The sequence below is a fragment of the Amblyomma mixtum genome, chromosome 1 (genome assembly GCF_055824585.1).
Source record: "Amblyomma mixtum isolate Tamu chromosome 1, ASM5582458v1, whole genome shotgun sequence".
NCBI lineage: Eukaryota > Metazoa > Arthropoda > Arachnida > Ixodida > Ixodidae > Amblyomma > Amblyomma mixtum.
Window position 1 is genome coordinate 67,325,137 of NC_143012.1, and position 17,571 is coordinate 67,342,707.

A 17,571-nucleotide genomic window follows, 5' to 3' on the forward strand; every position below is an offset into this window, starting at 1 on the left:
GTTTAACTGCCAGCTGCCACGGTGGGCAGGTTGCTCACTTTCCGTTGGGCAGGTAGCGATGACGCCGCAAAGTCACGTGACCTAGGTGGCCACACCACCTGCCTCGTAAGCTTGCTTTCTGGGCAGCACCTGCCAGAGTCATGCTCGTGAATTTTCACTCACAATACCGATGTCAGATTTTCTTGGTAACGGGGCCTTTAACGATATCGCGTGAAAATCTGCTGTACCGAGGGTCGTGAAAAGGGTTACATGATTGAGGATTAACGCACGAGTTTGGTTTATTGGTTTAGTCTATGGGGTTTAGCGTCCCAATGCAACTCAGGCTATGAGGGACGCCGTAGTGGAGGGCTCCGGAAATTTCGACCGCCTGGGGTTCTTTAAGGTGCACTGACATCGCACAGTACACGGGCCTCTGGAATTTCGCCTCCATCGAAATTCGACCGCCGCGGCCGAGATCGAACCCGCGTCTTTCGGGTCAGCAGCGGAGCGCCGTAACTATTTCACTATATACGTAACCACTGAGCCACCGCGGAGGGGCATTAACGCAGGAGTGCTCCCCCTTAAATCCTTCCGGGAAGTTCGCGTTTGCCGGGTTAAGCGAGTTTTGTGTTTCTTAGCAATACGCGGAGCCTGCTCGGAGGCGGCGTGCAGAGGCGCAGACCTGTTGGGTTGCAGCGACACCTTGTCGTAGCCGGTGATCTCGCACAGGTCCCGCTCGAGCTCGTCGAACAGCTGGTGGTAGCCCTTGGCCTGCTCCAGGGGCACGAACGGGTGGATGTTGGCGAACTCCGGCATCGAGCACGGCTGAGTGACGAAATAACCAGAGAGAAAGAGAGAGAGAGAGAGAGAGAGAGAGAGAGAAATAAACTTTTTTCAACGAATAAAAGTTTACAAGCAGTCTTGAATATATATTCATGTGACAAAAAGAAAAAAACTTGATGAACTTAGGTTCAAAATTGTAGCACAAGAATACACAGACGACAGAAAGCACACTCCTTTTCGTCTGCTCACTATTGTCTGTCTGTCTTGGATTCTTACCATGACCCACCAACAACAGTACTTAATCTTTCGAACATTACCACCTCGTTTCTCATTTTCTAGATCGCATCATGTCTTTTTTAAATTTAACACTTCTTGCGTTAGCTCTGTTTCGGTTAACCTTCTTTTTCATCTTGTGCAACCCGGAACGCTTTTTCTAGTAGATAGCTATTTTACGCTGCAATTAAACGGAAATCCGACTCGTTTCAAATATAGCCAAAACTGAACAGCTCAAGAAGAAAAATAAAGGAAGTATTCAGAAAGATTAGGCTCATTTCATCCAAGGGCTTTCGGGCGGACTCCTCGAAGTACTCCTTATTATGACATGTTTACGCAAAAAGCGTACTGGCGCTAAAAGACGAAGACAATACGCACAACAAGACAGGACTGGCGCCAGTCCTGTCTTGTTGTGTGTATTGTCTTCGTCTTTTAGCGGCAGTACGCTTTTTGCGTAAACATGTCATGCTACAACCAACTAGCTCAAATCAAGCTCAAATTGTTTGACAACACAAACGTACCGTGGTCTTTATTTTCAACCAAGCTGATCCTGTTCTTTCTGCCATTTTTATTGTCCCTGGTAGAACAGAGGTGCATGACAAAGTGTTCCAGCGTACTCTATAATGCACCTATGAACTATTTATCGGCCAGTGAATTGGTTAAAATTAACAACACCAGATATTATCAATGGCTTCATAATAAACGTGGTGCAAAGAAGGAACACATTAAGCGGGACATCGCATCAAACGAGAAAGTCTTCGCACAGGCTCCCACCGCTAGGCATCCGTAATGTAGCAATCAAAATGTGCTCACCATCATTTCTACCGTGCTGTTGAGCTTCATGGTGCAAGAGCCCTGTGGAGAGGAAGTAAGGAAGGCAAAGTCAACGTAAGTCATCTCTTATTCCGTGACGTCAGAAATATTCAGTGTTTCGGACAGCAGCGACGATATATACCACACACGATACCTTTCCGCGGCAATGCGCGAACACCCCAGCCCACGGGATTCATTTTTGAAAGAGCGCAACACAGACGGGACGTGGAAACTGAGGGGTAAAGACAAACAGCGCCTGTTTGTCTTTACCCCTCAGTTTCCACGTCCCGTCTTTGTTGGGCTGTTTCAAAAATGAATGCGTACCAACTTGCCCAAATTTCTGCTTTACTCAGCCCACCGGAACCACACAACAGGTGGAAAACTGTCAACGACGCCAATTCCTTCGCTCATGTGGTCCTTATGACAAGGAGCCACAGTTGACTCATTTGATTTTGGTTTATGGGGGTTTAAGGTCCCAAAGCATTCGTGCTATGAGGGACGCCGTAGTGAAGGGCTCCGGAAATTCCGACCACCCGGGGTTCTTTAACGTGCACTGACATCGCACAGTACACGGGCCTCTAGGATTTCGCCTCCATCGAAATGCGACCACTTCGGCCGGGATCGAACCCGCGTATTTCGGGTCAGCAGCCGAACGCCATAACCACTGAGCCATACCGCGGTGGCTTGGAGTCACAGGTGACATTCTTTTCGGTAAGCAGGTGAACGTTGACTGAATTTGGGCGCACGCTCACGGGAAGGCGAACACTTACCGAAATTTGATCAACGCCAACTGAGCGGAAAACGCTGAGCGATTGCTGAACACTGGCCGAGATTGCAGTTTTCTATCATCACTGTCTAATTTGCAGGAAATCCCGCGTACGGCTAGAGTTTTACAAACGTGTCATCTTTTACAAAGCTGGCTCTAATAATTCCGCAGCAGCAAACCAATTTTCAGTGCCACAACACATGCACACGTGTCTTTTAGCTTGAACACCACATTTAGTACCGGACATGCAAAACTGGTGCAATGACGTCGCCAGCATAAAACGCTTGTAAGAATATATAGCATGTTCGGTAGTTTCACGTGAAGTTGCACTTATCTGCAGATAGCTGTTTGCTTATGTAAAGTAAAAAAAAAAGTGTGCAGACTCCTATTCCAGCAGCAGTCTTTCCCCATGAGCAGGACAAGCTACAGAAGCAACAGGAAAACACTTGTCTCAAAGCGCCGGTTCTTCAGTTGAAATTGCAGCAAGCTCGACGTTAAGGCGAAACTAAGTATCGAGATAGGGGTCGTTTTTCCCTACTGCCCGCGCTTTCATTCATCTTCGCACAGCGCAATCAAAACAACCATAGGTTGAATGTTTAGGCGTGCACTTGAATGTTTTAATAAACTTGTTCAGAGCTAGCCATGCACGAAGCAGCAGCACTAGACAAGCGGCCTCACCAGAGGAATCATCGAGTGGACGAGAGAGATGTCTTTGTTCTCGAGCTGCTTCATGAAGCGCACTATCTGCGTCTCGGAGTGGTACCTGCGAAAAGGAAAAAAAGCAAAACAAGACAAGATTATTGCCTCAGCACAGCGATAGACGGTGTTACTTTGTTGCTTTACTTTAATTTGTTTCTTGAAACTTGTAGTCGGCGCTTTAATGGAGAAAAAAAAGTGCAGCGAACTATTTGTTAAATAGACACATTAAGAATAAATTGAAGTTGGCTTGTATTGTTAAAGTGGGTATTCTAATGACGAAAGGGCTTCTCTTGCTGAAAACTGTTCATATTAGCTAGAAAAAGTACAAAAAAAGTGGTTAGAGTTTTAATGTAGTTAAACCGAGTAAACGCTGTTTGAAAGGTACGAAGCAAGCGACGTTGAGGATGTCAAGGTCACCCTCAAGGTCACCCTCCCATTGGCTGCAGCTGGCGTGACGCTCCTCCGAACTAACCCGAACTTACCCGAATTTCTCCGAGGCTTTACACAAGATTTTTGTAGGGGCCGAGTTAAGTAGTGGTCTCGCACTATAATAAATGAACTATAATTTAGAGTAAACAGTAAGAGGGGATCGCCCTCGGAGCTCACGTGTTGAAGATGGGGTGCGTGAGGAAGGGACTGGTTCTCTTGTGCTCGCTGTACAGCAGGCTCTCCTTGGGCTCCTCGGGCACGTCGCTGGCGAGCTGCGCCTACATGGACAGATGCGAGGTGCAGGGAAATTCTGAGAGAATCCTGTTCAGGACAAAAAATGCTGAATAAAGTTGATTGATTGATTGATTGATTGATTAAAGTGTAGCCTATTGGTTTAGCTCCATCCGTTTTATTGGTTTGATTTCTCACAGCAGAGCAATCAGAAGCAAAGAGAAAATAAGATTCACACACACGAATGTACGAAATCCGTGCTCTGCCATAAACAAATGTAAAAATGAACGGGAAAGCTAATTTTCAAAAGATACTGCATTAACACCTCTTTTTGGGCTAGTTCGCGCATAGTTGAATTAGAGAAAAACTAGCGCCAAACCATGCACACCACAAGAGGAGAACGAAGACGAGACACAAGCGCTTGTGTCTCGTCTTCGTTCTCCTCTTGTGGTGTGCATGGTTTGGCGCTAGTTTTTCTCTAATTCTAATTTTCGAAACCTATGCTATGCTGTGAATAAATGTAAAAATGAACGGGGAAGCTCATTATCAAATACAGGAGGACGGAACAATTTAGTTTAAGCTTAATAAGGATGGCGGCTGCCTTTCTATATGATTAAATTCGTTCATGTCTTCCAATCAGCCGCGATATTCCTGTCTGCGTTTGTTTATCCAGTTTATTCCTCTGTAGTTCACTTGACAGCGGCACCACATGCGTCCGGACAATCAGTACGCACATTTCGGACACGTTACATGTGCAGATGCACACTACATGCGACATAAAAAGAATTAATCTGCAAAGAAATGCAGATCCACACTATATGCAGTTGCACTGCAGGGCGCTTTAGCGAAGGAGCTTTGAACCACGCATCATGTAGTCGATGAGCTGCTCAAAAAAGTATGAAAAATTGTTCAAGAGGCGCCGAGTTATATTTACTGTCTATTTACGAGATTTACAAATCTAAATAGGCAGCCAACGAGGCCAGAGTCTTTATTATTTACAAATTTCACTGAGATGCACCCAACAATTTCTGTCTTCGTTTTCAATGCCAGGATGTGTTTCGGTAGAGAAAAATTAATGACAACAAAAACGGCACCTTTTAGTCAAAGCTTAGGGCCCTAGTGTGCCCTAGCAAATAACACTAGCCCTAGCATACACCAGCAGGTTAGTGTCCCAAGTGAAGACAGCACTATGCCCTAGGCTAGCAGTAGCGCTTTACACGAGTAGAAGGCTAGTGGAACTGAGCCGAAGGAGTCAGCTGATTGCACACGTGCTTTACGTAATAACAGGTGGCTCTCAATAGCACATAATGGTTCCGCTTCACAAAGAAGCTACAGCCAAACCTGAATGGCATCGTCAGCCGCAAAACGAACATTTCCGTAGACGAATGCGCGTCTGTTGTGACGGCAGAGAAATGAACAGCGATAATTTTTCACTGACCGCCGTCTTCTTGCTCTCGAATATCCAGAGCAGATCGTCGAGGTCTTTCTCCGTCACGGTCTCGTCGAGGGAGACGCCGACCTGAAACATAAAGAAATCGCAGTGATGTCACAGTTCTAGAAACTTGGTAGCGTACACATATGTCACATTTCTGTAGCCTTGTCCCTTGTAAATAGATCGTTATTCGCGACTGTATCGGTACACTTGAGATCAAAAAATTACCGAGTTCTAGAATGCAGGAAACCTTAGAGCTCTGAACTATTACACTTTTCCATTGTTGCAAAAAAATTCAGCGTCTTGATAATTTACACAGTTCTAGCCCCTTCATCAAGAGGACACATAGAACCTCAACGTGTCGAACCTCAACGTGTCGAACCTCAACGTGTCGAACCTCAACGTGTCGAACCTCAACGTGTCGAACCTCAACGTGTCGAACCTCAACGTGTCGAACCTCAACGCGTCGAACCTCAACGCGTCGAACCTCAACGCGTCGAACCTCAACGCGTCGAACCTCAACGCGTCGAACCTCAACGCGTCGAACCGCAACGCGCCGAACCGCAACGTGCCGAACCGCAACGTGTCGGACCTCAACGTGTCGGACCTCAACGTGTCGGACCTCAACGTGTCGGACCTCAACGTGTCGGACCTCAACGTGTCGGACCTCAACGTGTCGGACCTCAACGTGTCGGACCTCTGCGCATCAAACCTCTGCGCATCAAACCTCTGCGCATCAAACCTCAACACATCAAACCTCAACACATCAAACCTCAACACATCAAACCTCAAGTCAAACGTAACACATGGGCATAGCTGGGCATAGCACATGGGCATAACACCGTCGCATACGATATGCTTGATATTCGTCATAAAACATGCTCACGAAAAAGATTCGCTGCGAATTGAAACGAAGTTCGTCGAAGAATGAGGCCTGCAAGCATTACGCGCTAATAAAAGCGTACCGTGCCGTCAGCGAAGTAGCGTAGGTTGATCTCTTTTTCGGCCGCCCGCTTCTTGACGGCGTCCTGCGAACTGGAAGGCTTTATCTTAAGGGTGTCGAAGAACTTCGGGTGTTGGACGTGATGGCCGCCGGTTATCACTCCTGGAGAACAAGGCATAACTTGAAGTTAACCCTTCGGTTTTATCAGATGATAAGTGGCTACAATAGGCTCGAAACTTTGTACGCAGGAGAAAGTATATTGCAGTTAAAGAAGTATTGACACCGAAATTTGATTACGCATTCTCTTTTTATAATGATGCGCACGACATCTGTAAACAAATCGCGGCGTGGAATTCGGCTAAGGTCGGTAAATATATAATAGCAGAACTTTTCCTCTTATTTTGTTTCTGTACCAGTTTCAGAAACAGAGAAGCGGCAGTGACGTCAAAGATAAGATCGGAAAGCAGTGATATTTTAACTGCTACTTCCTCCGTTGCCACTCCAGCTTTTGCGGGAGGCTCGAGTAAAAGTCGCAGTTAACTTAAACAAACAAGGAGCGATTATATCGCAATTTTTGAAGCCTCCCACCATCTAAGATTAACTCTGATGTCAAAACTGCCATTAACTTCGAAACCGAAACCATGTGGTTAAAAAAGAATAAATTATTTACCTCATACATGCGAGTCCCATGTTGTGATCCATGTATACAAAGACTAATATGCATCATTACATAAGAGACAGCATGTAACGGAAAAATTCGTGTCTACAGTGTTAAGTATAGTCGTCAACATACCTATCTAGAGTAATTTAACGGTGCACCAAGGAGTATTCCTGTCATTTATGAGTGGCCTAACGCTCGAAAGCCCCCCTTATCATGCAGGCACATTCCCATGAATTGTGTTTAACTCCACGTCTTTAAAACTGTATCGGGAACGTCAGGCAGCGGGGATTGTCACAAAATCACAGCAGAGCGCGCCATTAGGGTGCTCTGATGAGTGCATGGACGACTGTACGTTTGCCACGAAAGGCAAAACTACAAGACAAATTTTTTCGTTCTTTTTAATCCTGACTTGAGCATAGAGGAAAGGACCAGTTGCACGATAGCAGCCATTCACCCATTTAGTAACTACTTCGCATTCAAGAAACTCTCCACTCCAGCGTTGCGAAGCTTAACAGCGTCTCTTAGACGTCACGGGCCGACTGTGTATTGGCTACCTACACTCGAGTATTGGGATGAAGTGAACAACAATATCAATGCTATTGGTTCTCGTGGTCAGTTTCTGTGTGATTAAAGCAATCCGCAGTGTCAAGATAATTACTACAGTTGGATGTGAGAAGACGAAAGGGTTCTAGGAAGCACGAAATACGCGCTTCTTTAGGAATCATTTTAGCAACGAGAACATGGCCATTAAGACATTCATTTAGGAACTGCACCCTAAATTATGGCAAACAATGACAGACAATGCACAGGGTGAACAGCTTCCGAATGAACAAAATAAACGCTCCTCATTTATTATTCAAAAATGATGTAGGCATAGAAAGCCCCGGCCACTAACCTATAGGTTTTATACCTATGCACATTCACAAACAATACTTAGCAGATAAATCGAAATCGTCCCAGCATTAAAAGCACCAGCATCGTAATTCTGCGGACTGGACTGCAATGCAAAGATTACACTGAATTTATGTTCCACTTATATAGCAAATGTGCAGTTATTTATCGAAAATATACAGTGCGCCCAATTACGGATCGGCAGAGTTTAAAGTCTCTTAAAGCGAAAGGAACTATCGCCCTCACACCTCCTAAGCTTAGGACTTCCGCCGGTGCTAGAGAGGACCATTACACAGCTTAGAAACTAATTGGGTTCTTTAATTTTGACAAAAGTATAAGTAAAACCAGTGGGAAAATCCGCCGAAAGAGGTGGCAAACAAGCACAGCTCAATGATGCCTCACTGCAAAGAAATCTTGAGCTTGCCCCCGAATAATGACATGTCGTCCAACTTCGTTTCTCTTTACCTTAATAGAAAAACAGCGCTGATTTGCAGTTTTCCCGCCTCTTAACAACGGTTAACCGCTTCTTAAATTAAACTGGCAACAACCAAAGTCTTTCTTAAAAGAAGAGAGAGAGGACGTAGAGAAGGAAAGCCAGGAAGATTAACAAAAATAAGGCACTGGTTTGTTAACCTGCATTGCAGGAAGGGGAATAATAGATAAAAAGAGAAGAAATGAAAGCTAGAAATGAAAGTGTCAAATGAGGAAGTGAGGATATGCCATGGCCTCTATTGCGACCACGACTCCATATCTTAATGGAGGGATGTTAAAAGCGTCCCCTTTAAAATGAATTTGTACCGCAGCCACCAGACTCTGCATTTTCTCTCTAACTCATATTTCTTTAAGCAACCTTTCAAGCTTAAAACGCACTTTCTAGGAACCCACCCGTTTTAAATAGAAATTCTATTGACTGCAGCGTTAAACTAAGTTCTGAATTTGAAACTTTATGTTACTGCCCTGCTTTTTAGCCGCCAATCCTCCAACCGTTTCTAACGTATAACTCGACACTAATTTATACTCCACCCTCAAGAACTGCAACACTGCCTGGTAGGCATTTTACTGCCCGGTAGGCCTTTACTGCCTGGAAGGCCTTCACTGCTTGGAAGGCCTTCAATGCCTAATTTATATTTCTTTAAGCAACCTTTCAAGCTGAAAACGCACTCTCTAGGAACCCACCCATTTTAAATAGAAATTCCATTGACTGCAGCGTTAAACTGAATTTGAAACTTTATGTTACTGCCCTGCTTTTAAGCCGCCAATCCTCCAACCGTTTCTCACTAATGTATAACTCGACACTGTATAATTTATACTCCACCCTCAAGAACTGCAACACTGCCTGGTAGGCCTTTTGCTGCCTGGTAGGCCTTTTACTGCCTGGTAGGCCTTTTACTGCCTGCTAGGCCTTTTACTGCCTGCTAGGCCTTTTACTGCCTGCTAGGCCTTTTACTGCCTGCTAGGCCTTTTACTGCCTGCTAGGCCTTTTACTGCCTGCTAGGCCTTTTACTGCAGATCTCACGCACAGAGGCAGACAGAACGCCCGACTGACATGCCGACTGCGCTGCAGAAATGAAAGGATGGCAAAGAGTAGGCGACCACGCGCACCTCTGGCGAGCAGCACGGTGGCGTTGTGCACCCTGGTGGCGATGTCTCGCAGCCCGTGCGGCCCGTGGTAGATGGCGTAGAGCGCCGACATGTTGGCGAGCAGCGCCTGCGCCGTGCAGATGTTGCTGGTTGCCTTGTCGCGTCGGATGTGCTGCTCGCGGGTCTGCAACGCCAGCCGGTAGGCCCGGCCACCGGTCGCGTCCCTGCGACACGCACACGGGGACACACACCCGGTCTAGCACTCTGTCACCTCGAGTGCACCGAAATCTCAGTAGGCTGTTGAAGTAAAAACAGCAAACTTTGGGGACACTTAACGCAACTTAACCCTTTAACCACCAACCCCGAGCTGTACTCGTCATGGGAGATTGTACTAGTATCGCAATGACGAGTTACACTCGTCCAGCCCGGTGCTGAGTTGCTCCCACTGACATACGAGTTACGGTCGGCAATGGCGCTGGTTACAATTTTCAATATTAGATGACGGTAGTTGTCCATGAAACGCGTTTTGAGCCTTTAGCGCGTGTTTTACGCTTGACAAAACCGCCAAATTGTGAAGTTTTGAAGTATTGTGAAGTTTTTTGTTGCGACAGAACTGGCTCGGTCGTTATGACAGGAGTCTGCTCAATACTACACAAAATCCCGTTGTTACTACAAGAATTCCTGTTGTCAGGTCCCAAAATACTAGAGGAAAATTTGTTGTGACAACAGAACATTGCCTGTTGAATTTTTGATAGAGCTAGCTGTGCCAACGTTTCTTTAATGTGGCTGGATCAGAAGAGTGACTAACTGACTCGTCAGATACAGCACGGAAGTTAGCAGCAGCAGTGGGCGAGAGTTGAAACCTGCAGATCTTACGCGACATTAAAAAGATAAACTGTCGACACAGGATCAACAACGCGGCACAAGCACTTCGGCGCTGACAGCCTGTGCACAGGTCAAAATGCATGACCTGCCTCAAAAGCATGCCGCCGCCCTGCCGCAATTGCGCCCTGCATCTCTTGTGCCAAGTCGAAACAATGAACTGACCAAGTGTTTGCGTTTATAATTGCTTCTCCTGTGTATACATAAGTGTTTGTTGAGGTTGAGCAAGGAATATGGAGCCACAAATTAGGCACAAATCAACACGCGACCACTCCGTTGTTAGTGGGCGGTTGTATTCTGTTTTAATCACCTGGTGACGCCCACCACCCGGCCGGGCATGAGGCGCATGAGAGAGTTGCGCACCGCGAAGAAGCCCGCGTGCGGACCTCCGTAGTTGAGTGGCACTCCCAGCCGCTGGCTGGTGCCGATGGCGATGTCGGCGCCCAGCTCGCCCGGAGGCCTCATCACCGTCAGCGCCAGCAGGTCCGTGGCGCACACCACCAGCGCCTGCGATCAGATAAGTGATTAGTGCAGTCGGATACAAATCAAGTCCGCGGTGAAACTCCGCCGACATTCATGACCGGCACGCATTGTTACTACGCGGCCAGCCACAGTGGCTTAGAGTGGTTATGGCGCTCGGCTGCTGACCCGGAAGACTGACCCAGGTGGTCGAAATTTGTGGAGCCCTTCACTACGGCGCCCCTCAAAGCCTGCGTCGCTTTGGGACGTTAAACACCCATAATCCTACTGTTGCTATGCGGGAAAGAAGCAGACCATTGTTGAACCCTTCAACAGCATCAGCTGCATTACTAGAACGAAAAGTTGATCACAAAATAGAATTATACGACTAAAAATTTTGGCATCTGTTGCTTGATTATTAGAGTGCAACATTAAAATGGTAATACAGCGCACTGCGGGCCGTCGTATGTTGGTACCAACTGTGTTTCGTTAAAATTGCGTCTAGTTTAACAAAGTTCAATGGTCAACGTGACCGTAATTAGAACATGTTGCGCTGTCCCTCGATAATTCGAAATAGAAAGCGACAGAAAATTAGCGGCAGTTACGCGGATTTTGAATTATATGAGAAGAGCTTCTGTAATATGCTTGACGTTGAAGATACCAAATAGCTAATTCAAAAAAACACGGGTCAACTTACAACGTCGAGCACAGACCTGTTCGCAAGCGCCATTCAAGAGAGCATGCTGCCGGGCTAGTTGGTGCTGCATGATTGGATCAATTCAGCGCAAAAACCAGACGAAGGACGCAAGAGAAGACAAGACATTTACGAGGGCTGATGTATGTGTTGTGTGTCTTCTTGCATGCCTCGACTGGTTTTTGCACTCAATGCATCCCATCTCCCAAGCGCCAGTGGCGTGCCCGTGTGCGTTTTGTACTGCCAAAGTTTACTGAGAGAACAGCACTATAGTTTAACAGAGTAGTCTAAAGTGGCCTCCGAAGCTTACTAACATCCTGCAGCCATGATCAGTGGTCACATTATTGTGCCTCTTCCAAGAGTTAAACTTGACAACATTTGAGAGGTGCACTCGCCTGATGAGCAGAAGAAAACACGGGAAAGAATAGACAACGCGGTATTGAGATCATACGTTCGGAACAACAGGGGTCTTGCCTATGTTCGAAACAAAACGAACGTGCTGTCACTATGGGGAGGGTAAAGTGGAATGAAATAGCACTCAATGGAATAGCACTCAACCGGTGGCCTGGTTGCCACCTGCCACGGTGAGCAGGTTGTGATGACGTTGCAAGGTCACGCGATCTCTCTCGCCCAACCAGGATGGCCCATCAGGGCAGGTTGTGACGACGTCACAAGGTTACGTGATATGTCTCGACCAATCAGCGAATTTCGCCGCATTGGGCGACGGATATTGCTACCGATGTGAACTCTAATGCTGTTGCATTAATAAGCATCTGAATGGTCCAGGCGCGGACACGCACAGTGCACCCGTGTGTTAACTTTGCTTCATCATTTCGCGGATGCCTTCCAGAAACTTCAGCAAACTGTCCAACGAACTGTTTCTTCGCGCTGTTGACGTTCCTCTGATGGCGTCTCAAATTCAAATTCAAATTTTATTTTGCCACCATGGTACAGATGATGGCGGGGACCCGTAGTAAAAGCTGCCGTTTGACAGCTTGACAAGGCCACGGGCCCCCACTTTGACAGCAATGCAGTGTTTTTTTTTCTTTTTCACACACACGAAAAAAAAAGAAAATACAGGAAATACAGATAACAAAGGAAAAAAAAATACATATAGCAGAGCTGTTATCAGGTTACAGTAGTCAGCATAAAATCAACAGCATTGTCTTGGCTGGAAAGAAAACTTACAGTGATGGTGAAAGAAAGAAGAATTAGGTAAACAAATCACAGAAAAAAAAGGTTAGGTTTAGTGTAAAAAACACTCGAACAGTTTGTGGCGTGTTGTGTTTTGGAGATCAATATCGTTTTGTGCGAGTTTGTTAAGAAGTCGTGGTAGTTTATTTTCTAATGTTTGATTACCATAGACAGTTCTGTATGTTTTTACGTTCCATTGTACTATATTTCTTGTGTTGTACATTGCATCTCGTTTTTCTAAACCAGCTAATTTGGATAGAAAAGATATATTCTTCAACACCTCGCTTTTCACACACTTGCTCAGACGATAGTCATAAAGCTTAGTAATTGGAAGTAAGTTATACTTTAAGAAAAGTGCGGCCGTATGGTAGGTATGCGAAACATTTTCAACAATTCTTAGAAATTTTTTCTGTAACAAGTGTAGTTTCTGAAGATTGCCTGCTGTTGTTGCACCCCAGGTTAAATTATAGTTAACTGATGGCGACGTCATTTTGTGCACCTGTGCACAACAAGCCTTTAAATGGACATTAAGGACAAATAGAAGTTGGCTTGTATTGATTCTAATCACAGAGACCACTCTCGCCAAAAACAGAGCTTTTATAAGCTAGAAAAAAAAAAACGAAATACGCGTGTCGCCACCACCGGCCGATTTCGCAAGTAAAATCCGTTCACACCAATTTTCGGGTGAGAGTCCCAGAGGCTACGCTACACCGCCATTTACTTCAAAACGGGGATCACGGAGTCCTTTTCGGTGAGGACGTCACGAGTTTGACTCGAGAGGCGAGAAGATTCTTTTATTCCAATTTTGTCGCTGCAAAAACGCGTCTTTTGCTCCCGGACAAACGTCAACAGAACTAGGAAGAGCTAGAGAATGAATTTATACAGAGAAGAATAATTGGATGGAGATGCTCCCAGCGTGCCATTAACATGCTACCTGCTTACCTTGGCGTCGTGACACGCCTTGATGACGTCCTTGAAGTCCTCCACCGAGCCCTCGGTGTCCGGGTACTGGTAAAGGACGCCGCACACGTCGCCCTTGGAGAAGTCCATGCTGGCACAGTCGGACACCACCACGTTGATGTCCAGGGCGCTGGGAAAGGGACGAAAGACTTAGGTTTTCAGACTTAGAGAAAGGGATCCTCATTTCCCAAGTCTCCGCCCGTACAAAAAAAAATTTAGACAGTCAATAGACTGTCCACAGACTTCGGTCCATAAAATCTATAGACAAGTCCTAGAGAACAGTCTGTAGGCAATACAAATGTTATAGATAGTCTATAGACAATCTATAGATTTATGGCCAAACACTTTTAGTAGACTTGTTTATAGACAGTCTATAGACTACAAATAGACACAAAGAAATATTTATAGGAAGTCAATAGAGTCTATAAGAAGTCTACAGACTGTCTACAGACCATTTTTATAAGGCGAAAGTAAGCTGTTCACAAGGCAACAAGGCTGCAGGCACACATGTAGTGCGAATCACACCTACGCCTGACGCCTCAGGCTGCCGCAATGTTCTCCGCAAGCAAACGTCAACAAGGCGGCGAACGTTGAGTGCTTCTTGAAATGCTGTGTAGCTCACAGACGGTCGTATTTATTCTTACGAATTAACAGTGCTTTTACGAAATAGATGCAGCAACACATAGAACCTCACAGGAAGGTTACATTAAGTTCGTGTGTGGTAGCGTCAGTTTTCTCTTCCTGGCCTGTCCGTGCAGGCTACATGCTTGAAAGGTTCCCTTTGTTGACAGCGTGCCTACATAAACACAGCTTACGAGCAAATTCTCTACTTTGCACTGATCCTTTCGTCCCTGAACTTTACGCGCACTCTTCGTATGGTTGGCTGTGGCTTAGTTTAGGCACGTTAGGCGCAGTCTAGTTTAGGCCTGGCCTTATAGGCAGACTTACTCTGCTCGAGTCTGGACCACAGCGAGAGTCTGCGGGTGCACCTTGTCGGAGACGAGCATCGTCTTCTTCTTGGTGAACCTGCACAAGAAGAGAGGGGAGAAGTCGCAGTTCAGAGCTCGTTCATCGTACCGGTTACTTACCGGTTACCCATTGGCCACTTAACGAAGGTTAACCGACTACGGCGCCGCCTATGAGCTACGCTATGCGCTATCCGAGGCGACCGCTGCGACGTATATTTTTCTACTAAGTCTACGTTATGGGCACAGTTCGCCTGAATACCAAAGGTGGAGGAACACTTAATTAACCAACTAGTTTTGGCACAGAGCGCCTGAATTCAATACATGGCCTCTGTAAAGGGTTTCAGAACTGGTTTGACCACAAATCTCTGATCTCAAGGCGGCCATCTTGAGGTTCAACCACCAGCATGGGCGTCCGGAGGGGGGGGGGCAAGGGGGGGCGGTTGCACCCCCCTGGAAAATCACTCACTCGAACCGTGAGTGATGGCCGCACACCAGGGGCGGTGGTGCGCTCAGTCAAAAGGGTAAAAGCAGCCCCGCATGGTCACATCTGCGAAATGCCGCGTCCGGGCGTGCGTCGTTCCGCCGTTTTCAAACCACGCCATCGTTAGCTCTACTGAAGGGCGACCTGTTCCAGACATACAGCGGCACCGGCGAGCATGTGTTTCGAGCCGCCTTGAGATGGGTGTCTGTTTCTTTGATCTCTAGAGAGATAGCGACACGGAGGCAGACAGTGCACGGGGCATCTTGTTTTCGCCTATGTCGTTACGCCGGTCACCGATGAATTCTTAAGGAGGGAAGGACAAATCAGCCGTGTCCACCCCCGCTTTGTCGGGCTGCTCAGGGGCAAGCGGGCGATGAGTTGGCGCCGCCGCCGCTCGCTGTCTCCTCCGATCCACGTGTAGCGCAGTTCGGTAGAAGCGCCGCTTTCAGAATCTCCGGCAAAGGGGATTAGCTGCTTTTGTTCACGGCGACGCAGTCTCCCGAGGCGCCCCCACACCAGCGTTCTTTGCGTCTTCTGTGAAAACCAGCGCCTTTGGTCAACGCAGCCCGATGGCGCCTGCCTGGCTCGCCTGTCACCTCTGGCTGGGCCTCAAATCACAACAGCGCCCATGTACTGTGCGTGTCAGTGCATGGTAAAGAGACCCAGGTGGTCGACATTACCCGGAACTCTGTACTACTCCATCCCTCATAGCCTGAGTCGTTTTGGGGCTCTGAACCCCATAAAAACACAAAAACAAATTTTCCGAGCGGAGTGGCGAGTGTCCCTTCCCCTCGGAATTTGCGCGGCGTTCCTTTCACCCCCAAAGTGCGCATTCGGGGATACTGCGGCAAGTAAGCCCTCGCACGTGTGCGCGCCTCTGTGTTTGTGCTTGGGTGTTTTTAGTGGCCGGTTGTCAGCGAAGCTGAGAACAACCAAGACAGCGGACGAGAAAACGACGAGCGGCGAGCAGTGTGTGTGGGGTTGCTCGACTGTGCGGATGCGCAAGCAAGATGGAGCGAGGTGTATGAAGCTGCGAGCGTGCATTTATCTTGTAAATAAGTTTTCGTTGTATATATAGTCATCTTTTGTTTTCAACGTACGCGTTCAACAGTTTTTCCAATCAATGTGTATGATGAGTGTGCACCGAGAGCGTGTAATGAAGCACAGAAGTGAATTTATCACACGTGTAATTACGCAATTCGCCCAGAAAAATCCGAGGCGCCTACAGTTGCTGTTCAAGGAAGACTGACTGAGTGACTGTAGTTGCGTGTTTGCGAACATATTGTGCTGTGTGCTGGTCATCAATCCGGGTGAGTCGAGAACCCGTATGCAGGAAGACTGAGCACTCTTCTCCACGAAGTGATATAGCATCTTTTTGCATATTTTATTAATTTTAGTTGTTTCTTCGTTGATAAACTCCAATGTACCTCTCCTAGCCGCGCTTTAATTTGCTGTTTGTAATTTTTCTTTCATGTGTGCATTTTGTTTAATTTTTATTTATATATAAATAAATAAATTTACTCCGCAAATAGCGCCTTTTTGCTACGAACATACCCCCCCCCCCCCCCCCCCCCCGGGGCACCAACGGGCCCCCCCCCCCCCTGCAAAAAATTCTGCGGACGCCCTTGACCACCAGGGCGGCGACACTTGTCTGTGGTCCTCAAATAACGTGCCCTGTGGCCATTTGGGGCAGCCCCTTCCAGTCATAAGTTGTTCAAAGAAATTTATGTTCTTTACAGAGGTTTGGTTTGGTTTAGTTTATGGGAGTTTAACGTCCCAAAACGACTCGGGCTATGAGGGACGCCGTAGTGGAGGCCTCCGGAAAATTCGACCGTGCACTGACATCATGCACAGACCTCTGCACAGACCTCTATAATTTCGTCTCCATCGAAATTCGACCGCCGCGGCCGGGATCGAACCCGCGTCTTTCGGGTCAGCAGCCGAGCGGCACGACCACTGAGCCACCGCGGCGGCGTTTTTCACAAAGGGGGCAGGCTTTTAGTCCTTTCCAGTGCAGAAAAGCGATCAGGGGCAACCAGTAATACAGCGTAACTTTTATTGCGGCTGTTGATCTAACAATATGGCATAAATCTTACAAGCGTAATGTTCCTTTTCTCCATCCATCGTAAACATGCAAGGTAAGCTTGTTCTTGCCCTATCACCGAAAGTAGGCAGCATTAGACTTGAGCACTATTTTTAGAGAATATGTGAAGCAACATTACGTATGTTATCCATAGTGTACGTCGCTTTCTGGTGGGCGTTACCACGTAACTCGTGTTTTAGTGAACTTTTTATTTTCAGAACAAGCTTCTAATGCAAAAGGATAGTTTCTTCAGAATAGCAGTGCCAACGGTGGCGGACGTCAGAAAGCAAGCGTTACTACTCTGTGACGAGGTTAAGTGAACTTCTGAGAGCCATCGTCCTGGCTGTTGGTTACGGCTATTAATGCACT

General features: G+C 46.9%; 1 protein-coding gene across 1 annotated transcript in view; it reads right to left on the reverse strand.

The window, feature by feature from the left end:
* LOC149366596 (glycine dehydrogenase (decarboxylating), mitochondrial) overlaps nt 1–17,571 on the reverse strand; it is a 102,321-nt gene that overhangs the window by 15,551 nt on the left and 69,199 nt on the right. The window contains exons 4-13 of the mRNA XM_089551392.1: nt 14,619–14,696; nt 13,653–13,800; nt 10,674–10,870; nt 9,503–9,705; nt 6,371–6,510; nt 5,412–5,492; nt 3,920–4,020; nt 3,293–3,377; nt 1,849–1,890; nt 662–804 (exon numbers count right to left, since the gene is read on the reverse strand). Of these exons, the coding sequence (XP_089407518.1) occupies nt 662–804; nt 1,849–1,890; nt 3,293–3,377; nt 3,920–4,020; nt 5,412–5,492; nt 6,371–6,510; nt 9,503–9,705; nt 10,674–10,870; nt 13,653–13,800; nt 14,619–14,696 (1,218 nt within the window). The remainder of the gene's footprint in view (nt 1–661; nt 805–1,848; nt 1,891–3,292; nt 3,378–3,919; nt 4,021–5,411; nt 5,493–6,370; nt 6,511–9,502; nt 9,706–10,673; nt 10,871–13,652; nt 13,801–14,618; nt 14,697–17,571) is intronic.